We start from the raw sequence: 25,086 nt of genomic DNA on the forward strand, positions 1-25,086 counted from the left end.
ACATTTGTGAAGGAAATACATGATACATCTCAGAAATCCTGTGAGAAAACATTCAAGAAAATGTTTATTTCAAAATATTATGTTCCCATATTCCAGTGGGGAATGGGCCTTACAAAGGTCTACTTCCTGGTTCTGTGGGGCCTCAGAATCACCTTCTAGTCCCTACTTCTACCCTAAACTTTCTGGGAGTCATTCCTAACTAACACAACTGTCTCTACTTGGGCTCAATCACTTCAGGCCTGAATATTTTTGCTCCCCATTATAGGTCTATTTGGTAGAAATGGTCAGAGTTATCTCTGTCCTGTTTTCAGTTATGAGCTGGGTGCATAGTTTCTTCTCAATTTTTTTCCCTTTGCCCATGATAGAAGCAAAAAGGTTTTTTATAAAAGGCTCAATCAAATACCTAGAATGACCCAATTACGTTATTTTATCAGACTTTAACCTTAAAGTAATATGTCAGAAAGTCTGAAAAACTGATTAACCTGTTACCTTTTCCCCAAATTGTTCACAAAATTGCAGTGTTTCAATCATAGTTATAAATCCTAAGCCTTTCAGACAGAGTTCAACCACAGTAAGAATGCTTGAAATAGCCATAATTCTTTTTCTTTTTTGTTCAATACAGTCATTGTCTAAATAATATACACATGTCTAGTCTATCCATTCTGCTTTGTATAGAAATAAACTTTTGCAAGATACTTTACCTTTTGGCACTGAATTTTGTGGAGAATCAATAAATAATATATATGTCCATATCTTTGCTGCCTATTTCAAATTAGGATGTGTGTGTGTGTGTGTGTGTGTGTGTGTGTGTGGTGTGGTGTGCTTAAGGGTAAGGGAAAACTGTTAGAAATAATGAGAAACTCATAAGACTACAGATTACACACTTAATATTAAAAATACATCACATTTTAATATTCAAATAATAACCAGACAGAAACTATATGGGAAAGAATGATCCCATTTATAAAAACAATAAAAAGAAAGTACCTAACTATAAATTACCAGGAAATATGCAGAACCTATAGGCCTAAGGCTTTAAAACAATACTGGGGAACATATAAAAAGATTTAACTAATTATAAAACACACACACACCCTTGTCTACAAAGGAGATAATGTTATAAAGATGTCATTTCTCCTGTAAATTACTCAATAAGTTAAATGCAATGACAAAACACCAAAAGAATTTATTTTTTCAACTGGACAAAATTATGCTAAAGATCATCTGAAAAACTAAATATGCAAAGACAAGTCAAACAAATTCTAAAAGGGAAGAATGAGAGAGTTTAGTCCTACTAACTCTTAAGACACAGTGCAGCTTCCATAATTAGACAGTTCGGAACCTGAGAAGAAATAGATCAATGGAAGAGAAGAAAACAAATAGAGTACAATTATGTAACAGGGTAGAAGTGTTAGCTAATGCTAAGGTAGTAATCATATTGCAATACATAAATGCATCAAATCAACACCTTATATACCCTAAACTTGCACAATGTTATGTATCAGTTACATCTCAAAAAAAAAAAAATATTAGTGGGACATAGGTAAAGAGATTTCCTTTATGTTAAAGTTGTGTTTCAAATCAATGTGGAAAAATTTCTGGATGGTGAAAACTAAAATTATAACTATAAGCAAAGTCAAACAATATGTAAGGAAAAAGTATTTGTAACATGTAAAAAGGGATTAATTTCCTTAATTTATAAAGAACTCCTATAAATCAATAAGAACAAGACGGTCATTTCGTGAGAAAGAGAGAAGAATATTTTCTTCCAAAACAGAGCAGGTAAATGGTGCCTACTCAGGAGTATGACCAAAAAAGCCAAACCCAAACAAACCAAAACAAAACAACCCCCCCTCCAAAGAAAACCTAAAAATTAAAACAAAGAAAGCCTGGGGTTGTGAGTAAAGATATTTGGAAGGGAAATGGGAAAGTGAGGCTTTCATCTTCCAGTTTGATCTTTCTCTACAGCATGGATTTTTCTATCATCCAAGGATTTATTTACCTGACATGCCAACAGATTGCCTAGGCAATGGAATTATAGATCAGTATTTATTTTCATTATTTTTATCTGTATTAAAAATAAAACCCAAATTATTGCTATTTTAACATTTTAAAGAAATTATTCAAAATTGTCTATAATTTACTCTAGGATTCTCCTGTGTAGATAGTCACATATATGAGTTTCAGTTTAATTCTACCCCATAAGCAGGTAATTATCATTTGAAGTGTCCTAATCAGAAACATACACTTCATAGGTTGTGGGGTCCTTTGAGTAGCTCTATCCATAGCATACAATCCAGAGGCTATTATACAAGCCTTTCAAGTATCTTTATTTCCAATCAACACCAGAGTCTTTGTTAGAGGTTAAAAGTGAACCTCTCTCTAGTGAAATGGTGTTAAAGATGTATGCAGAATATTGTACAGATGTTCCCACCTTTGAATGAATAGCCTAGTACTTAGGAAACTCAATATTCTACACCTTTTAGAATAAAGCCTTGGTTTAAGATTATGAATAAATTATTTGGCGGCCTAATAAAAGATTCTGTCACCTGGCTGTAACTAAAAGGTTAGTTACACTTGACATTAAAATATAGTTACATTCATCTATATTGAAGCTTATATGCAAGGTGTAGCAGAGTGCCAAAAATGATGCAATTTATAGAACAGTTGTATGACATTTTCTCAATAAATATTGCTGTGTAATGTTCTTATGTGTGGCAAATTTAGTTTTGCTTTCATTGTAACATATCACCTTATGATGAAATTGTGGAGGAGAAGACCTATAAAGCTCATTTGACTTTTACTGGAGGTCACTCTACATATCTACCCCAAAAATGAATTACTATAAACAATTAAATTACTTATATTAATTCTGAAAATTTATAATGGAGTGAGTAGGGTAGGAGATTTGAGAAGGCAAAAACTTAGAAACAAACTAAGCATCATATTCTCCCTCCTAATTATCATACCTGGATCCCAGAAGTGCAAAAGTAGAATTTGAGATATACAACTTAATCATGGCATTGATGTGGGTCTTTGTATTTCTTTAGCAAGCTTAAAGAGTTTTCTACCCCACCCTTCTTGTGTCCTGTGTAAATTACTTCTTGTGTTCTCCTGTAAATTACTCAATAAGTTAAATGCAATGACAAAACACCAAAAGAATTTATTTTTTTCAGCTGGACAAAATTATGCTAAAGATAATCTGAGGTCACTATTATATTCCCAATTCTCCACCCATTAAGCCTCTTTGTCAGGTGTATTATCATATGGACATAACCTAAAAGCTGTGACACAATCTGCTGACTGCAAAATATTCCGAATTCAGTCAAAATAGAGTTCTTTATAAGGTAAGTTTCTCTATTTTCATTCCACTTGTCCAAATGTAGCAATATCAGCCTACCTGTATTATCTGAAATAATAGTTGCACATTTGGACAAGATTACTTTATTGCCAGTTTTACTTTTGGGGAGTCACTTTTTAATTTCCTGTACAAAAATTTAAGACATCTAATCCTTTGTATCATTTGTTAGTTGACTCTTGGAATTTCATCCCCTTTAGATCTACTTAAAAGGATTTTTTACTTAACATTCAAGGTAATGTCAAGAAGAGTTCACATAAGGGCCAGTTCAGTTGGCTGAGCATCCAACTCTTGGTTTTGGTTCAGGTCAGGATCTCAAGGTCATGGGATCAAGCCTTGAGCACTCCGCAGGGACTCTGCCTGAGATTCTCCTTTTTCCTCTGGCCCTCCCCCAGCTTGCATGCATAAATTCTCTCTAAAATAAATAAATAAACCTAAAAAAAAAAAAAAAAAAGAATAGTTCACATAAATTTGAATACCCAGTCTCTGTAAATCTAAATCTTCTATATATTTGATGGATGATTTTAGCCTTGGTATCACTCTAGCGTTACACATTTTTAAAATATTCAGCATTTCTCAGGCTCTATGTAGTGTCCTTTAACAAAACTCTAACTCAAAACATTAATATCATATTCTTTGATCTGCAGAAAGACACCATGCTCTACATTGTAAATTAACTCTTGGCTTGGAAAAATTACCAACCAAATTTAATTCCTTTCATCTGAATATAGTTCACTGTACATCTTGCCATGAATTGCACATGTGCTTCAAGATCACAGAATATCTGTAAAAACAGAAGCCTAACAATTATTAGAAATACAAAATCTGCTAAAGACCTCAGAGACATCTGCTTCAATATCCTATTTTTAGAGGATTTCAGAAAAATTTAGTAAGTTGCTCAGATACCCAAAAAGTTAGTGTCAAAGTTGAATCCAAACCCCAGACTTCCTGACTTGAACCATTTCTCCCCAAAGACACTACACAACTTCCTCATTCAATTGTCTGAATCATTAAATTTTTTTCTGAAACAGTCTGGAAAAACTAACATTTCATCAGCAAAGTATGGTAAATTTAAACTAAAATCTAGATGGAAATTTAAAGCTCCATTGTTCAGATCTAGATAACTGCCCTAAGGAAGAGAAAAATTAACTCTTTGACTTTTTTTAATAACAACAAAATCAACAGCAAAAATCCTATCTCTTTTATACATTCTCTTTTATATTCCTGGATTACAGTTTTTTACTTGTCTTTGATCTCTATGAGATCACCATATAAAATTAGGAACTCTTAAGATCTTGTGCTGATTGAGCCATTCCTGAATCATCTTTTCCTTTTTTTCTTTTATTTCAAATTATAGAAATATAGTTGACATACAATGTTCTGTTAGTTTCAGGTGTAAAACATAGTGATTCAACAATTTTATACGTTACTCAATGTTTACCACAGTAAGTATAGTCACTATTTGTCACCAATGTTCTTAACAATACTATTGAGTAAATTTCTCATGTGGTACTTCTCATCTCCATGACTTGTTTTATAACTAGAAGTTTATATATTTTAATGCCCTTCATCTATATTGCACACATCCCTGTACCCACCTCTCCTCTGGCAACCACCAATGTCTTCTCTGAGGTTAAAAGTCCATTTTGTAGTTATTTGTTTTACTTTTTAGATTCACATATAAGTGAAATCTATGATATTTGTCTTTCTATGTGACCTATTTCATTTACTATGATGGAACTAACATAATCCCAGAGTCCAAAATATACTGCAAATCTATAATAATCAAAACAGTATGGTAGTGGCACAAAATAGACACATAGATGAATGGAACAGAATAAAAAAGCCCAGCAATAAGTCCACACTTACATGGTGAATCAATCTTTAACAAAGGACACAAGCATATGCAATGGGGAAAAAGAGTGTCTTCAACAAATGATGTTGGGAAAACTGGTCAGCTACATGCAAAAGCATGAAACTGGACCACTTTGTCACACCATACACAAAAAGAAACTAAAATGGATTAAAGACCAATATGTGAAATCTGAAGTCATGAAACTCCCAAAAGAAAACAGACAGTAAACTCAGACATCAGCTTTAGCAGCACCTTTACAGATATATCTCCTTAGGCAAGGGAACAAAAGTAAAATGAACTATTGGGACTAGACGAGAAACATCCTTTTCACAGATCATTCTTTGAATAATAATTTTGCTTCTAACACTAAAACTGTTGATTTCCTTCCCTATCCTTTTTTTCAACTTTACATGAATTGTCAACGAACAGATAGGTCCACAAATAAATGAGACTGTAAAGTAGATTCTTCCATCTCAAAACCCAGATAATTTTTCAGTTTGATACACTTAATACTTTCTGGTAATCGCCAAAGAACCCAAATAGAACTGCATCCAAATGACTTGGTTCGATAGCATCAGAAAGTATGGTGATCCTATGATGCATGCTACCCAGCAAAAGCAAAGGTTTTACACCTGCCGAGCTATTTATGAAATCTAACAACTGCTAGAGCCATGCAAGGTGCAAAGTAACTTAGTTAAGGTGTACAATAACTTAGAATAGTCTAAACATTGTTAAATGTTGCTGATTAAATTTTAAAAGATTTAGCTTGGCATTTTCTTTGACCATATGTTTTGTATTGAGCTTTTTAGTATCTCTCTCTAAAACTCAAGGTATTTCTGCTATCCAGTCTGCACTGTCATTGAAATCCCACTTCTTACTCCTACTTCTCACTTCTTACTCTCATAGTGTAGTGTGTGTGTGTGTGTGTGTGTGTGTGTGTGTTTAGTTCAAGTACCAGAAACAAAAATTAACCATTTGCAAACAGAGGGCTTTTTCTGAGTTTCTATGTACATGGGATATGATATGCTTAGAGAAATGGTTTATCAAAGAGGCATGTTTACCATTGAATTGAGACATGGGGAAATAAAAAATGATTTAAAATGTTTTTTCCCTTCTTTGGGGAATCTCTGTAATCAGTTTCTATGAACTTTTCCTCATGTATAAAATAGGGATGCTAGGGGCATTGGGTGGCTCAGGAAGTTAAGCGTCTGCCTTCGGCTCAGGTCATGATCCCAGGGAATCGAGTCCCACGTCAGGATACTTGCTCAGCCGGGAGTGGTCTTCTCCCTCTATTCTCTCCCTCTCTCTCAAATTAATTAATTAATTAATTAATTAAAAATAATAATAAAATAGGCATGCTAAAGTATATAACCTAAAATCTAATTAGAGAAGATTTAAGTACCCATTTATGGTATTCCATGGTAATATCATCAGTTAATAATGTGGCTTAGCAAATTGTTAGCCACCAAATGCATCTCCCCTTTCACCCTGCATATCTAAACTCAGGTTTTCAATGAACATCACTTCCTATTGGCCTATAAATGTCTAGATATGAGGTTTTTCCACTATGGTGGCAGGGCTACCAAAGAAATGAAGCCATGGTCTCTTTAAATACAAAATCACAATTCATGTTTTACAATGAACACTGTGGTTAGCCCAATCAACTTCCTAGAAAATATTTAGGATTTTAAAGATGAAATAAGGTAACCATCCCCTAAAGTTGCAGTTGCCTAATACATTCAAGTCCCTCTTTCCCCTTCTTAGATTTAAAACTATTTCCTTTGTGTTGCTAAAACTGAGTTAAAAACTAACAGTAAGTCGGCATTATGCCATACCATATAATAAAACACTGAGTAAGTACAATATCATACATTGCTATTATAGAATTCTATAAAATCAATTATAGTGTTGTGTTATAGATTCTAGTGATAAAACAGGTTTTTGTTTTATTTTGTTTTGTTTTTTGGCTTGTTTGGTTGCTTAGCAACATTAGCAATATACACACAGGAACTAAACTATGTTCCTAAAAACTTCCCCCCTTGTCAAAAGTAAACACAGGAAAAATAGTGAAAGATTCCTTACTCTGTCTAATATCTGGAGTTCAGTGATGCCTACTTTGAAGAGAAACTTAAGTGGGACATTTGACATTACATGAACCCAAAGTAAGTTTTTTGTTCTTTTTTTTTTTTTTTTAAGATTTTACTTATTTATTTGACAGGGAGCAAGAAGGAAAGAGAGAGAAGCAGAGGGAGAAGGAGATGCAGACTCCCCACTGAGCACAGAGCACAATATGGGACTGGATCCCAGGACCCTGAGATCATGACCTGAAGGCAGACACTTAACTGACTGAGCCACCCAGGCGTCCTGCTGACACATTCCAAAATACAATGACTGAGATATTGCTTTTCATTCTCAGATTTTCCACGTTTCTTGAGAATTTCTGAATCATTCAAGAAATCTTAAAAATCAGGTCCTATCTTGTAAATATGAATGATCTCAAAATATAAACAAAAGGGAAAGGAAGAGAAAATTTAAGGAAAAATAGTATTTTCTGGTCAAAGAGTTCTAAATAGCTATTAGTTATCAATCTTAGTAATTAACATCAAAGGTTGAATAATGAATAGTCAAGAAAATTTCAATTTTGATGTATCAGACTGCTCAAGCTGCCATAACAGAGTCCCACAGATGGGATGGCTTAAACAACAGAAATTAATTTTCTCACAGAAGTCCATGATCAAGGTGCTGGCAAATTGAGTTTCTGGTAAGAGCTCTATTCCTGGCTTGCAAAGAACCACATTTTCTCTGTGGCCTTCCAAAGTCTTTCCTCTGTGCGGGTGTGCAGAGATTAAAAGAGAGAGTGATATAGTGACAGAGAGCTCTGGTGTCTCTTCCTCTTCTTATAAGGACACCAGTCCTACTAGATTACTCCACCCCTACTATCCCATTTGCTTAATTACCTCCTTAAAGGCCTTATCTTCAACTGCAATTGGAGGCTAGGGATTTAACACAATAATTTTGTGGGGACACAGGTCAGTCCATAATACTTGATATCTACTGTAAATCCCTCACAATATTGGTTTCTCTAATTCAAATAATGTTAGAAATAATTGGCATAAGATGTTCATTAATTATGCCAATCACAAGTATTTTTAATCAGCAGGAACATCTCCACAGTCTTATATCATGATTTTATCCTTTAGCTCCAGGAAAGGCAATATAGGAACATTATAACACAACCTTTTTGGCAAATTTATATTGAAATGAGAATTTGGCCACTCCCTCTTTTGAAATAATCTCAGTTCCTCTACTATGACCATGCCTTCCATAATTCCTGTTATTTCATGAAGAAGGATTATAAAATGATAGCATTGATAGGAAAATTTGTCCTTATAATAATGGTAACAGTACTATAATTTCAGAGAAGCTAGTCTCAGACTAAATCTCTTACAGATACTTATCAAAAATCCTGAAAAAATACACACACACACACACACATACACACACCATTTGAAGGCAAGATATAGTGATCAAATGTAAGCAGGAACTAGGGAAGAATTCAACACTTGAAAGAAGAAGGAACTGGCACTCCAAGAGACCCGTACTTTTACATTCCCCCCGCGAGGAGATGAAGCAATTAGAACATAAAGAGAAAGCCATAGTCTTACTTCCATAAGTATCAGAAGAAAGAATTTGGGCCTTCCAAAGTAACTGAAAATTTAGGGGATTAGTCCAGGGGGGCAAAAAGGCCATAAAGGGCCAAGCTCCAAAATCTTTATATAAACTACCTTTAAACCCTTGGGGAACCCCCAAATTGCATATGTTTTGGACAGCTACAAGGAGATGAGGAGAAAGCAACAGCTAAAAGGTTAAAAGGAAAAAAGTGAAACAAAGTGAGCAAGGAATCCAGCTGTTGGCTACCTCATGAAATTGGACTTTAGAGTTTGAGTCAAGTCAAAGTGAAATGCTATGTAAACACCTCAAGCTTTCCATTGAAATCCTAGAACAATCATGATTGTTGATATAAAGACTACTTTTAGGAATAAATTGTATATCCTAAGACTAAGGGCAAAATTAATTCCTAATATTATGGGCAAAACCTTTCCCTAACAAAGTGTAAAAACCAAGCCTCCACAAGTTCTTGGTGATCAGTCAGTAGCTAAATTGCCTGGTCACACAAAAATAAATATTTCCTTGAGAACTATAATGAAATCAAGATACAATGCATCATTTGCAATATCCAGTGCACACTCTTAAAAGTACTAGACATGCCAAGAAACAGAGGAGTATAATCCTTAGTCAAAAGAAAAAAGACTTAGTAGAAAGAGATCCCAAGTTGACCTAGATGTTAAAATGGCAGACAAGGGCTTAAAAGAAATAATTATGAAGATGTTCATGACTTAAGATGATCAAAATAAGTAAACAATGGTCAAATCTTATCAAAGAAAGGAAACTATATAAAAAAATGAAAATTCTATTTATTTATTTTTTAATGTTTTAAAGATTTATTTATTTATTACAGAGAAAGACAGAAAGCCTGGGGGCAGGGACTACAGGGATAGAGGGAGAAGGAGAGAGAGAATCCCAAGCAGACTCTCTGATGAGTACAGAGCCTGACATGGGTCTCCATCTCATGACCCTGAGGTCATGACATGAGCTGAAATCAGGAGTGTGTTGCTTAACTGACCACCAGGTGCCTCTAAAAATTTTAGAACTGAAATGTTCAATAAGCATATGAAAAAGTGCTCAGCTTTATTAGTAATCAGGAAAGGAATTTCAAACACAATGAAATACTTTCTCATATTCTTTGAAATAGCTAAAATTTAAAAGATGACAATACCAAATGTTAGCAAGGATGTAGAGCAACTGGAACTTTCAGATATTGCCAATATAAGTATACAATGAAGCAGGCACTTTGTAAAAAAAGATTTGGCCGGTTTTTTTTTAAATAAAATGTATACCTATCTTATGGCCTAGCATTTCCATTCCTCAGTATTTATTCAAGAGAAATTAAAACATATGCATACAAAAATACTTGAAAACAAATGTTAGAGACACCTGGGTGGCTCAGTTGGTTAAGTGTCTGCCTTCGGCTCAGGTCATGGTCCCAAGGCCCTGGAATTAAGTCTGCATAGGGCTCCTTGCTTAGTAGGGAGCCTGCTTCTCCCTCTGCCTGCCTCTCTCCATGCTTGTGCTCTCTCTCTCTCTCTGAAAAATAAATAAAATTAATCTTAAAAACAAAACAAAACAAAATTATTAGTAGCAGAAATATCTCAAATGACCATCATTAGGTGAATAACTAATTATGATCTATTTACACGATAGAATACTACTCAACAACATGAAAGTAATATACTATTGTATAACATGAATAAATATGGAAGACATTATGTCATTTGAAAGAAGGCAGACACAAAAGATCACCTATTGCATGGTTCCTTTTATATGAAGCTCAAGAACAGGAAAACTATTACTATAGTGATACAGTCAAAACACCAGTTATATGTGCTAACTGGAGACTGACAGGAAGGGGCACAATGTAGCTTTCCAGGGTGATGAAAATGTTCCTTATCTTGTTTGAATTAATGCTTACATGAATGTATTCATCTGTTGCAACTCACCAGATTGTAAGTATATTTTACCTCAAAAAAATGGTACCAGAAAATATCTATATAGATCCCTTCCTTATAAAATTTATCTCAACACCATCAGAGAATATGAGCCTATTGCATATATATATCCTACATGAAAATTTATCACTATATGTAGTTCTCCATGCCATAAAATATAAATACTAAATGTAGAAAGCAATAAGAATACAAAAAAAAAAAAAGAAAAAGAAAAAAATTCTCCAATCTTACAGAAAGTGTTTACTTGGGAAAAGGAAACTACCAAAGATATTTTCTGTTCCTTGTTAAAATTCTTTTTGCCTTCAAGACTCAAATTTACATTCTAAGTGGAAGAGAATTCAAATTTGTCCACTCCTTTGGAATGGATCCTATGCCTAGTGAGGCAGAATAAATCCCTATCACTTGGCATTTTTGTGCATATTTTATTGTATATTCCTTTATCCTAAAATCTGTAAGTTAAAAAGCAAATGCTGTAGTGACTCACTAAGAGCTAACACACCTTAATAGGAAAAGTTGTCACTAGAGATGCATGGTTAAAGAAAAAAAAAAAAAAAGGATTGTATCATTCTAAAACAATGGTCCTCAATCCAAGCTGTACATTGGCATCAGCTAGGCAGATATTTAAATACTGTATACTAAGCCTCACTAATTAAAGCAGAATATATGAGGTATTATACTCACTGAAATATGAACTTCACACAGGCAGGGGTTTTTTGTTTTTGTTTGTTTGCTTGTTTCTACCTTGCTCAGTCCTTGCTCAGTCTTATATTCCCAGAGCCTGGGGATTTCTCAAAATTTGATGAATGAAGGAATGAGTGATAAGTTAGTTATTATAAGTCAGGGAAAAATTTTGGTCTTATACATAATGGCAGAATTCATCTAGATGGTGCATAGCACAGCAGTGCAAAACAGTTGTTTTACCAAAAAAAGTTTGACAATTTGTATTAATTTTAGCTGAAAATTATTAAGAATTTTTCATGCATCTCCTATGGGTCAAGAATTATGCTCAGAGTAAGGTATATAAATGTGAATAAAACATGGCCTGCATTTGAGAAGCTCCCAGTCTATTAGGGATTAGTGGTGAAGTGAAAGTCTAGCACGTAAACATTCATTAACTTATTCATTAATTCAATATCCATTCGTTAAACTCTTATTATATGCTATGCACATATGTGCCAGGATATGTAGTAGCAAATATGGCAAATGTGATACCTGTCCTCAAGGAGCTTACTGTCTAGTGACTTAATAAACAAAGAAATAATTTGTGTAAATATTATGAAGGATTACGAAGGTAAATATTGTTATAATGTGATAAAGAATTTTGGTCAGATGGAGGACACTATTTTATACTTAATGGACATAAAATACCTCTTTAGGGAGGAAATATTTATGTTAAGACTTTACTGATGAGAAGATGACAAGAATGCAAAGGGCATAAAAGGTTTCTAGCAGGGGAAATAACATGTTCAAAATACTCAAGTTTGGGAAAAAATGTGGCATGGTTAAGAGCCCCAAAGAATTCAGTGGCTGGAATATAAACAGAAAGTAGAACAAGTTGAAAGTAGAAAAAATAGGAATAATTCAGTAAGAGGTATTAAATTCACAGCCTGGTAGCCTATGGTAGAGAGTTTGGGTTTTATAAGGGCAATATGAATCTCTTAAATGATTTTCATCAACAAAATGGCATGACACAATTTATATATATATTTAATATATATAAAAAGATTTATTGGCCTGTTTATTTCATTTCCATTTTACAGTATTAATGTATAGTGCCCACATAGCTCATAGGTATAGTTTTTATAGGAGGAAGAATGATTGGCCCCGTTCAGGTGTCTGTTCCAAACCCCTACTTTGAGAAAGTGCAAAACCTGGGGTTGTTTTGATTGAAAGCACAGTTTCAATACACCCACACATAAGAAGTAAAGTCACAAGACTTGTTTTTTACAAATTCCAGAAATGGGTAGGCGGGGGGGCGGGGGCAGTGGGGCTGCCGTGACTGGGGAAAGGCAGTCCTCTGTTACAGATCATGAGTGAGAAAGAGATAGAGAGCAAGGTAGCAAACACCTATGACTTACAAGGTGTTTGGGTTGGAGGTTACTAACTTCTGGGGGGCTTTCCTCTAAATGGTACTCCAGGAAAACAAAGCAAGAACTTTTGGCAGAAATCCCAAACTCAAATCCTATTTAAATGTCCAGACTCTGGGTGTGAGGAAGGTTGTCATTCTGTAAAATCCCAAGGCAGCCATTCAGAAAACCAAAAGTTGCTTTTCAGATGTTTCAAAAACTCAGAAAACTAAAAATTTTTCTTATTCCAGAGATCCACTTCTGTGGATCAGCATTCAAACTCATAAAAGAATTTTTTTAGAAGTCAGGCAGGCAGTTCTCGAACCATGAAGACACAGGAAGATTTTTTTAAAAAACATGAAAGTAATATTATCAAACTGCTCATTTAAAAAGTAACCCCAGCAGTAACATAAAGAATAGATAAGGAACAGAGACTAATTAGATTCAGAGAGTAAATCTAATTAGGAAACTACTAAGAAAAATTACGAGTAAAAATAATAAGAACCTTGTTTGGGACAGCAATAGCAACAGTAATGGAAAAGCACAGACAGATACCTGACACATTTCAGAGGTTGAATGGACCAGACTTAACATATAGGCAGCAAGGAAAGGTGAAAAAGAAAAGATTATTCCAAGATTTCTAGTTTTGACAATAGAGTAAATAGGATTGCTGATAACGGAGACACAAAACAGGAAAAGAAACAAACAAAAAGGTCTGAGGGGGCAACATAGTGAATGAGGAGATACTGTAAATCCAATGACATAGCGAAAGCTCAAGAAAGAGTTGAGAGAGCAGGGCACATGGGTGGCTCTGTGGGTTAAAGCCTCTGCCTTCGGCTCTGGTCATGATCCCAGGACCGAGTCCCACATAGCATCCAGCTTTCTGCTCAGCGGGGAGTCTGCTTCCTCCTCTCTCTCTGCCTGCCTCTCTGCCTACTTGTGATCTCTCTCTGTCAAATAAATAAAGTCAAGAAAGAAAGAAAGAAAGAAAGAAAGAAAGAAAGAAAGAAAGAAAGAAAGAGTTGAGAAATCAGTATTTGAGAAGAACATGGGTAATAGAACTTTAGGATTGTATGCAGTCAATCAGGAAAATCATGTAGGGTGATTGCCTTGGAAAACTCCAGTAGCAGAGATGAAACAAGGAAAAAACTATAAAGAGCCATCAGAGCCATACAGGAAGAATAAGAGATAAGCATGGCTTTGAGTCAAGAAAGAGATTTACAAGTTGGAAACAACCATCAATATAAAATTATGCTGGGAGGAAAAGTGAGCAGAGAGCTGAAAAGAGGCTAATGTACTTGAGAGTCACATCATTGTTGACCTTCTCCGAGCAGTTTCAGCAGAGTGGAGGTGGAGGCCAGATTGTGGTAGATTGAAAAGCCACTGAGAGAAGAGGAAGTAAAAGCCTCACTTATGACCTGCCCTTCCAGAAAGTTGTGTATAAACTCGTATATATATCAGTATATAATAACTTATGCTATTAAAACATTTTATCACAGTGTGGGTTGGACTAAAACTATATTATTGATAAAGCTTCCAAATGAAGCATGGTTTCCCGACCACAGGTATATAGAGATCACCTTATTTTTAGGTGGGATAATTCTGTGGCCTGTTAGAGAAACAGATCCAATGATATTGTGTCTCATCTTTATTTTCATGCCATTGTCTTTAATGATTTCTTCCACCATCATTCCTTTTTACTCAATCTTGGCTCTCAGATACATGACCTTTTTGCCAATCTCATTAACACTTTGCTCATTTTCTCAAGTTTCCCTTCTATTTGGATAATTGCTTCCTACACAAAACCCAGTCTTCTATTAACCGGCTCATTACCTTAAGTTAAAAGTTCAAAAACTTCTTCAAACTGAAATCACTGCAGTGTCCCGAAAAGAAAACTACTTTTGAAGATGCTGACACATCTGTAAACAGAGACTTTTTTTCTGGATTAAATACACTGTTTCACAAATCCTTTGTATTCCATGTCAAGTTTCTGTTTGCACCTGTTTTCCTCTCTCATTGCAATGGTACGTTTACTATTCTTTGAGTCACAATAGTGGGAAAGCAGTAGAGTACAAAATGAGTTAATAGCTGTGTTGCTAGAGCTAATGTAGTTCAGAAAAGGAATACCATTAAAGTTCCTCTAGTCCTCTCTTTCAGTCGAAGACAATTAGGTTTATAAACATTTATATTCATTATTTCCATGCTAACTAGTTTTATCTTTGCATTTTCTAGACTTACCTCACTGATGCTGAACATTCTAAAAAGCCTTTACTTATTTGGATCAGTGAGAAAAGACCAAGAGATATGAAGTGGGGAGGGGGGGGGAAGATGTTAAAAATGTAGTAAAATAAACGCTCTGAATTCATTATGCTTAATGAGTAATTTAAATTCTTCTTTGGTAGTATAGGTAAATACTCTTCTCAAATACACTTTTAAAAGCATTATGTAATTTCCAGACATATATCACTTCAAATGGAATAATATCTTCTGAAAAGGAACCCAAATGCCCTAGTGTGCCCTAGCACACACTAGATGGTGGGCACTGATGCAGAGATACAGACTTTGGTTTGTGTCCTCAAGAACCATACCATGGGTTGAGGAGATAGGACAAGCCATTTATAGGAAAATAAATGGTAATATAAAATAGCACATTTTCAGTGAGAAATGAATAGTATAGGTACTAAGAGCTATCAGATTTCAAAAGGGAAGGCTACCATAACAATATAGAATAATTAGAAAAATCTCATGAAGGATGTGCTCCTTGTGCTGGATCATGGAGGGAGAAATATAAGAGGTGGGTTAATAAAAAGGCCTGGGGAAGGGAATAGAGGTAGAGGAGACAATTTGATGACCTAAAGCAGAGGTAGAACTGCTTAGACTTGTTAGGCAAGTCTGGCCACAAAAAGGCTAGAAGTGTCTTGTGCTCTGAGGGGAGTTAGTGAACTTTCATGCTGTAAGTGAACATACCATGTTGTAAGAAGTCCAACATATGGAGCCCCTGTGGAGAGGTCAGGTAGAGAGCTGAGGCCATTTGACCCAAGCTCCCAACTGAAACAGGCAGGCACCTCAGTACCAGCAATGCGAGTGAGACCATCTTGGAAGTGGTCTTCTAGGATCGGTTGAGTTACCCACCTAATACCATTACTGAGCCCTGCCTTAATTTCAGAAATTTGAGCAAATAAATGATTGATATTGTTTTAAATCACAAAATTTTGTTGTGAATAAGCACCTTTTTTCTTCAGATGGGTTAAAAGTGTGACATAAGCAAAGCTTATCTGTGAGGACCTCTTGCTTCACTATTATTCACATTCCCAACTTTGTTTTCTCTTCCCCTTTACCATAAATATTTATGCTAAAAATCCATGTCATATAACGACTGGTTAATTTACTTTTTACAAAAAGTTCAAAGTGTCCCTTTTAATGTTATGTATCTTTTAACAAAGGAAGACAGGAATATCTTTAAGATGCAAGCGCTGAAAAGATGGGGGGTAAGAGCAGGTATGTAATAAAGAAGAAAGAAAAAAATACGTAAAATCACATTTTTGTTTATTTTTGTTTTTAAGATTTTATTTTTAAGTAATCTTTACATTCAGCATGGGAGTTGAACCTACAATTCTGAGATCAAGAGTGACATATTTGGGGTGCCTGGGTGGCTCAGTGGGTTAAAGCCTCTGCCTTCAGCTCAGGTCATAATCCCAGGGTCCTGGGATCGAGCCCCGCATCAGGCTCTCTGCTCAGTGGGGAGCCTGCTTCCTCCTCTCTCTCTCTGCCAGCTTCTCTGCCTACTTGGTATTTCCGTCTGTCAAAAAAATAAATAAAATCTTCAAAAAAAAAAAAAGAAAAAAAGAGTGACATGTTCTACAGACTGAGCCAGCCAGGCACCCCAGATATTTTTTTTTAATTGATAAAAGTTAATTACTATCTCATATGCCAGTTTATTATAGGTTGAGATCAACTTGGCAGATAACTATTTCCAAATAACTAACAAAAGCCTTTCTCCATCTGGTGCTTTTCCTCAAACATATAAAGTGAATCAAAGAACAAAACAGGGGGCGCCTGGGTGGCTCAGGTGGTTAAGCCGCTGCCTTTGGCTCGGGTCATGATCTCAGGGTCCTGGGATCGAGTCCCACATCGGGCTCTCTGCTCAGCAGAGGGCCTGCTTCCCTTCCTCTCTCTGTGATCTCTTCCCTTCCTCTCTCCTACTGTGATCTCTAAAAAAAAAACAAAAAAAACAACAAAAAAAAAAACAAAAATATATTTCTCTTCAACTAGTCTACCGCTAGTTCTCTTGAACTGGTGTGAAACCTCAATAGGAAATTTTCTTTAAAAAACGTATGCTCCTACAATTAAGTAGCACATATTTTAACCTAGCACAAAAATCCAAGTAATATTTTCAGTTCCTGTAACTATCAACTATTTGGAATTAGGACACATTAAGAATTTAAAATGTTGCTTATCATTTTCTGTTTTAGAGTCGCAGGCATTGGTAAGAAACTAAAATTCAATAATCATTTGTTATCTCTTTCTTTTATTTTTACATATCTTCTCGGTTAACAAATAGTCCTTGTTTCTGTGGCCATACCACCCTGAACGCACCCAATCTCATCTGATCTCGGAAGCTAAGCAGGGTTGGGTCTGGTTAGTACTTGGATGGGAGACAAGTAGTCCTTGACACTTTCTTTTTTTTTTTTTTTTTTTTTTTTTTTTTTTTAAAGATTTTATTTATTTATTTGACAGACAGAGATCGTAAGTAGGCAGAGAGGCAGGCAGAGAGAGAGAGGAGGAAGCAGGCTCCCTGCTGAGCAGAGAGCCCGACGCGGGGCTCGATCCCAGGACCCTGGGATCATGACCTGAGCCGAAGGCAGCGGCCCAACCACTGAGCCACCCAGGCGCCCCAACACTTTCACACTAAGTTGATCACTTAGCTGATTTAGGTAGCAAAAGAGGTAACCAGTCTGTATCAAATTTCCACTTACTTTGTTTTATAAATAGTAAAAAATTAGAATTTCACTGGTCTATGTCCTATTACTAGTAATTGTCAACTTTATAAGAATATAAATAATATTGGGGTGTCTGGGTGGCTTAGGCCATTCAGTGTCCAACTTTGGCTCAGATCGCGGTTCCAGGGTCCAGGCTCCTCGCTCTGTGGGGAGCCCACTTCTCCCTCTGCCTGCTCCTCCCCCTGCTTGTGCTCTCTCCTCTGCCAAATAAATAAAATAAAATCACATATATATACATATATATGTATATATGTATATATATATATATATATACACACACACACAATGTCTTTGTTTTTCCACTGAAGCCACAATACCTGGCATATAATAGATGCTAAATTTATTATTTTATACAGCTTTACTGAGGTATAATAAATATATAATAAAATGTATACATTTGAAGTGTACCATTTGATAAATTTTTATAAATTTAAACTCATAAAACTATTACAAAAATCAAGATATTAAAAACTTACAAAAGTTGCCTCTTTCCCCTTTTTAATCCCTCCTACCCACTTCTCCTTACCCCACCTTTATAACCTTCTTATGTACATTCCGCCACTATAGGCTAATTTGCTTTCTGAAGTTTTACATAGGTAAAAATCGTATAGTATATTATTGTTTTTTGTCTGACTCTGACATCCAGCATTAATTATTTTGGGATTAATTCATGTTGTCATGTGAATCAACAGTTTATTTTTTGTTATTGTTGACTAGTATTCTATTGTATAGTTAAGCCACAGTTTTTCATTCATCTGTTGATAGACATTTGGGTTGTTTTCAGTTTGGGGCTGTTACAGACATAGCTACTGTAAACCTTTATACACACACACACACACACACACACACACGCACGTACGCACACACATTTATAAAGTATATATATACACACACTTCCATTAGTCTTACGTAAATACTTAGGAGTGGGATGATTGAATCATATGGTAGGTATATATTTAACTTTTTTAAGAGACTGCCAGACTGTTTTTCAAAGTGGTTGTGCCATTTAAGATTTGCACCTGAACTGTAGGAGAGTTCCCTTACCTCTAGGTTCCAGCCAGTACTTTGTATGGCCAGTCTTTTTAATTTAGATATTTAAATAGGTGTGAAGTGTGTAACTCATGTGCTTTTAGTTTGTTTTATTCCTAGTGACTAATAATATTAAACACTTTTTCGTGTACTTTTTGCTGTCTGTACATCATCTTTAGGGAAGTTTTTCATATCTTCTTCCCCTTTGGTGAAGGAGGGAAGTTATTTGTTTTCTTACCATTCAGTTTTGGGAGTTCTTTATATATTCTGGATATAAGCCTTTTATGAGACATAATAATTTCAAATGTTTTCTCCCACTCAGTGGCTTGTCTTCTGATTCCCTTAGCAGTGTCTTTTGAAGAGAGGCAAGTCTAATTTTTGTGAAATCCAAGTTATTTTTTCTATTGTGAGTTGTACTTTATGTAATCTCTAAAAGATACTTGCCTAACACAAGGTCAAAAGGTTTTCCTCCAGAACTTTTAGTTTTAGGTTTTATATTTAGGTCTGTGTTCCATTTTGAGTTAATTTTCATATATGACATGAGACATGGGCTAAAGTTCCTTTTTTTTTTTTTTTTTTGCGTATAAATGTCCACTTGTTCCAGCATCATTTATTGAAAAAAACTATACTTTCTCTACTAAGTGTCTTTGCAACTTTGTGAAAAAAATCAGTTGTCTATACAAGCGTGGGTCTATTTCTGAACTACTCTTCTATTCCATTGATCTACTTTTTTATCTTTATGTTTTACATTGTGGGCTCAGGACACTTAAACATATACTATACATATATAAATATAGACACTTACATGTAATTAGGACACAAGTTCCACCAGACAATACTTACCTTCATTAAGTACAATAATAGGTGGTGGTATTTTCAGTTCTATTTTAGTTTTTAAAACTGTGGAGCACACTCCATTGATTTTATGGTCCACTATTGAATATTGGCCTAAAATTTGGAAAACACTACCAATTTAAAAGATCTCTTTCAACCTCCATACCACTATAACTGTGACTCACTTTAATTTCTGAACACTTTGTGAGATGTACCTTGCCATATGGCAGCTACTCAGATCCTTTTGAACAACATTTTTACATTTGGGACATTTCCTCTGGCATGAATGCCAGCCTAGAAAAGAGACTTAGACTCTGCTAACTATAATCTCTGGAGTGAACTCTCTATTCAGAGAAGTGCAAAACAATGAAGCAGAAGCTGCAGGGAATCTTTTGGTTTGTTAAGGGAGAGTGTGGAGGTGTGGGTTTTTCAGTATTACAGTGACTGAAGTTCCATCATTTAATGTCCAACATTTGCCCTGTAAGCCAAGAAACAGTCAGTGGGGTTTGACTTAGATGTTGATCCAAGCTGTGTAGTCCCCAAATATGCCTCTTTAGTCCTTCTGGAGTGTGCGGGGCACCTAATATTCTTTAGTAGTATTTTCATTTCTTTCCTGATGATTAATGATGTTGAGCACCTTTTCTTGTATCTGTTGGCCATTTGCATGTCTTTCAAGATAAATAGGTAAAATGTATTACTTAAAAAATGTGTTTCTTACTGTGTGTCGTGGTAAAAAAGAATATTGAAAAACACGAGTCAAATCTAACCTCTTCATTTAACATATAAAGAAGAAAAAATAAACCTAGAGAAATCAAGTGATTAATGTTCTGGTGGTTAATGAAAAGCTGAAATCAGGATGCAGAAAATCTCTTAGTCCTCTGCTCCATTATAAGAACATCATCTATCACCTGGAAGAATACTTCCCATTTTCTATGTAGATATCTTCCTATATTAGTCCGGTTTGAAAATTAAATGAATTCCATTAATATATTGCAAAAATGTTGTAAATTTTATCATTGCATTAGGTTTTCACGTGTTCTAGTTAATGCTGGTCTTAACACGATTCTGCATGTTAACTCTGTAAAGAGAGGTAATCTGTGCTGTTTTAAAGAATGAGGATGAGAAACCAAGTTATCAGGGGTTTAGTGCAGTCATTTGAAAAAATGCCTCTTCCTCCCAGACTGGTTTATCCTGCTCAGTGAATACTGTTGTATTCTGACATCCCTTTTTCCAACAGCCATTTAAAATAATAATGAGAGGGTGCCTGGGTGGCTCAGCTGCTTAAGCTTCTGCCTTTGGCTTAGGTCTTGGTCCCAAGGTTCTGGGATCGAGCCTTGCATCGGGCTCCCTGCTCAGGGGGAGCTTGCCTCTCTTTCTCCCTCTCCCTCTGCTGCTATCCCCCACTCTCTCTCTATCTCTCCCTCTCTCAAATAAGTAAAAAAAAAAAAAAAAAAAAAAAAAAAAAAAAAAAAAAAAACCTCAAATAATGAGAGAATTTTTTAAAAAATTAAGATATTTATGATATATGAAATCCTGTCATCACATGGGAGGCAAAGGTGTCGGTATTTTCCTGCACATAGAATAAGCTCGTGGCACCAAACATACTTCCCACAGAGAACCCCTCTTAGCAGCAACTGGAATGTTTTACTTAAATGGAAAATACCATTACCATTCTTCTGCAACTCTAACAGATAGAAAGCTTTTTCTAATACTATTAATCACACCAGAGGAAGGTTATAAACTTCCTTTTAAACTGTGGTCTATGACTGGTTGCCATAGTCCTCCTAAGAAAAGTCAATATTGGTTATATTGGCCTTTGCCCTATTTGAATTCATGCAAATTCAGAATAGAATCCAGCTTTTCGATTTCCTTCTTGAGTTGCTTCTCAGGAAAGTATGAAACCAAAAGGCACATTTAAATTACTGTACTTGGGCCTGGGTGGCTCAATGGGTTAAAGCCTCTGCCTTCAGCTCAGGTCATGGTCTCAGGGTCCTGGGATTGAGCCCCACATGGGGCTCTCAGCTCAGCAGGGAGCTGCTTCCTCCTCTCTCTCTGCCTTCCTCTCTGCCTACTTGCGATCTCTGTGAAACAAATAAATAAAATCTTTAAATTACTGTGCTCTTTAATTTGCTTGAAAAATGACAACTAGAGAGTCTTGAATAAGTTCCTTTTATTTGTTCTTAAATTAATATTCAATGTTAATATTATACCAGCCAGAATTGCTAGTTAAAAAAGTGAAAAGTTCCACGTGTCTCTTACAAACAAAGACCTTTAAAAAAAACTCATTAATGATTTTGTCAGTTGTAACACATATATTTGATGAGGGTGCAGTGAAACAGACATTCATATATACTGGTAGAGGTGACAAAAACTGCCACCACCTTTCAAACAAGACATTTGACAATATATATTAAAAACTTTAACAAAGGGATGCCTGGGTGGCTCAGTCAGTTAAGGGTCTGCCTTCGGCTTGGGTCACGATCCCAGAGTCCTGGCATTGAGCTGTGGCTGGGCTCCCTGCTTGGTGAAGAGTCTTCTTATCCCTCTTTCTCTCCTGTGCCTGCCATTCTGCCTACTTGTGCTCTCTATCCCTCTGTCAAATAAATAAATAAAATCTTTAAAATAAAATAAAAACTTTAACATGTTTTCATTAAAAATTTGACCCTTTGATTAAAAAATCTGACTTTCAGAAATTTAGCCTATTGAAATGTATAATTAAATAGACAAACATTTGTGTACAAGGGTGTTTATCACAGCATTATTTGGAACATGAAAAAACTGGAAACAACATACATACACTATGTTTGGAATTGGTGACTAAAGTGAGAGGCTATTGATATAATAGATTACCTTACATCCATCAAAAATAATCCCATTTGAAATAAAGACATACAAGCAAAGAAAAAAAATGTTAACAGTTGCTATCTCCGAATGGTAGGTTTTCAGGTGACTTCTACCTTCCCCCGCCCCGCTTTCCTGAGATACAATTGACACCTAACATTGCGTAAGTATAAGGTGCACAATATCTTAACTTGATACTTTTGTAAAATGTAAAATGATTACCATTATCAAATTAGCTAACACCTCTATCCCATCACATAACTACCACTTCTTTGTGATGAGAACACTCAAGATCTTCTCTCTTAGCAATTTTATTTTACTCCCATCTCTATTTTCCAAATTTCCTTCAGTATACACCTCTATAAGTGTATAGAGGTTTTTAAGGACATTAAAATTCATTTGCATGTAGTAGCAGGGTGAGTTTGTTTTTTTTTAGTACAGTTCAGTACAAATGAAATGTAATGCCTCTTTACAATGGTTGTAACTTCCGAAAATTTGCACATCTTTTCACCTCCCATATATATTAAAATATGGAAAGAGCCAAAACAACTCATTAAAACGTCTTTCTTCCCAAATGAAAAGCCCCCAAATAAGACCACGATAGCCTCAATTTATTACACATCTGTGTGTAACTTCATTATAATTAGTTCTTTTGAAGTTATCTGTATTTGATCTGTGTGTTTACTGCGCAGGTAGGAATACATCTTCCATCATTATATTCCACCGATCATCTCCATTTCTCCCCTCCTGTTCTTCCTATGTTCTAGAGAGTGTACAAGGCTTTGCTCTTCAGGGTCTTTATTACTGAGCAGGTGGCATATAAAAGTTACTTAATGCAAGCTTTATTTATACTCATAAAATCATTGGTTAGAAAGTTTTTGCAACATTTTACAAACATGTAACCAACAACTGCAGTTCGGGGGTACTCTACAACCCAATACAATCCTTTAAGAGCTCTCAGCCTTTCGAGCAGAAACTTCAAGAACTAATACAGCCGACATCTCTCTGGGGAGCAGGGATGGAAATCAACAACTATGCTCCTCAGGAATTTCCAAAAGAGAAGGGCAAGGAGGGGCGCTGGTGATGGTATAGGTTGCCAAACCCACCCAGGCACACTTCACGTAGACTAACCCACCAAATTAAAGGACAGAACACCCAAGCCCAACTTTAAAAGCACTCAGTTCTGATCCAAATTAAATCAGGGTACATTCCCTGGGACACCTGGGCCACCACAAAAGTTCCTGAGGGCAGGTGTTGAGGGTTCTCCATCTTTCCTTTTCTCTCCACTATTACCTTCTACCGCTTTTCCTGATTCTCTCGTTTTCCCATTTCCTATGTCCCTGGCCCAGCTCTGGCACTAAAGGCATTAAGCACGGGCGGCCGGTGAATTAAGTCACTACTTGGTAGACCGCGCCCGCCAATGAAAGCATCATTGCTTGGGTCCCTCGAAGTGCAAAATTCCTGTGCTGTCGAGTCATCTCAAAAGTGCTTCCCCGCGCTATGCAGCTAAAGAGAACCTATAAGTGACAAAGCACAGCAGGGGTACAGGTAGAGGACCCTAACCGCTGAGCGTTAGAACACAATTCTCAAGGGATGGAAAAGCCGGAAGACGCGAGAAGGCTGGGAGTAGAACCGAGCCCCTACTCAGCAAACTCAGACGCGCAAGCGCGTCGCTCACAGCGCCTGCGCACAGAATCTGGAGAGGGGTGGGGAGCAGAAAGGAGCTTTGGGGCCCAGCGCTCCCACTGCCTCAGCTCCCCCGCCTCCTCCAGCTGCTCGCGGTCCCAAACAACCGGGTGCGCCGCCGGCGCTCTCCATCCATTGGCCTTTAGGCTTTTCCGTTTCCGCCCAGCCCTCCACAGTCCGCCAATCAGCTTGAGCGTTTGGGAAAGGGGCCACCTCCGAGGCCGACGCTTTGGCTCCTCTGCCTCCCCCGGCTGCTGCCTCCGCTGCTGCCACCTCCTCCGTCAGGCAGGCGTCTGCGGGGGCCCGAGGGGCGGCGGCGGCAGCGGCGGCGGCAGCGGCGGCAGCGATATGGAGCCGGAGGCCGGCGGCCGAAGCAGTGCTCGCAGGCATGGGGCTGGGCCCCCGAGCACTCCGCCGCCTCGGGAGCAGGAGCGGAAGCTGGAGCAGGAGAAGCTGTCCGGGGTGGTGAAGAGCGTCCACCGGCGGCTCCGCAAGAAGTACCGGGAAGGTAAACAGCGAGCTTGAGCGAGGGGGGAGGGGAGGCCTCATCGCCCCCAGCCCCTTGTCACCTCTCCCCTCCCCCAAGGGGCCACCATTGCAACCTGAAGGAGCTGCACGTCAGCCCCTGCCAGCGCCGCTCTCCCAGGCCCGGACGCCCCCTTCTTGGTCGAGTCCTCAGTCGGCGTCAGACGCGCTCCTCCCGCCCCTTTTTCTTCGAGGGCCCTTCAGGAGAGTTCCAGGGCTGTGGAGGAACTGAGTCCCCACCCCTTCCAGTCCCCTGTCCCCAGTC

General features: G+C 36.9%; 1 protein-coding gene across 1 annotated transcript in view; it reads left to right on the top strand.

Moving 5' to 3' along the window:
* Positions 1-24,315: 24,315 nt before the first annotated feature.
* The window catches only part of SAMTOR (S-adenosylmethionine sensor upstream of mTORC1), a 104,690-nt gene continuing 103,919 nt past the window's right edge, over positions 24,316-25,086 (top strand). The window contains exon 1 of the mRNA XM_082693081.1: positions 24,316-24,804. Within this exon, the coding sequence (XP_082549207.1) occupies positions 24,645-24,804 (160 nt within the window). The 5' untranslated portion in view covers positions 24,316-24,644. The remainder of the gene's footprint in view (positions 24,805-25,086) is intronic.

Source organism: Mustela nivalis (assembly GCF_964662115.1).
Source record: "Mustela nivalis genome assembly, chromosome: 12".
In the NCBI taxonomy this organism is placed as follows: Eukaryota; Metazoa; Chordata; class Mammalia; order Carnivora; family Mustelidae; genus Mustela; species Mustela nivalis.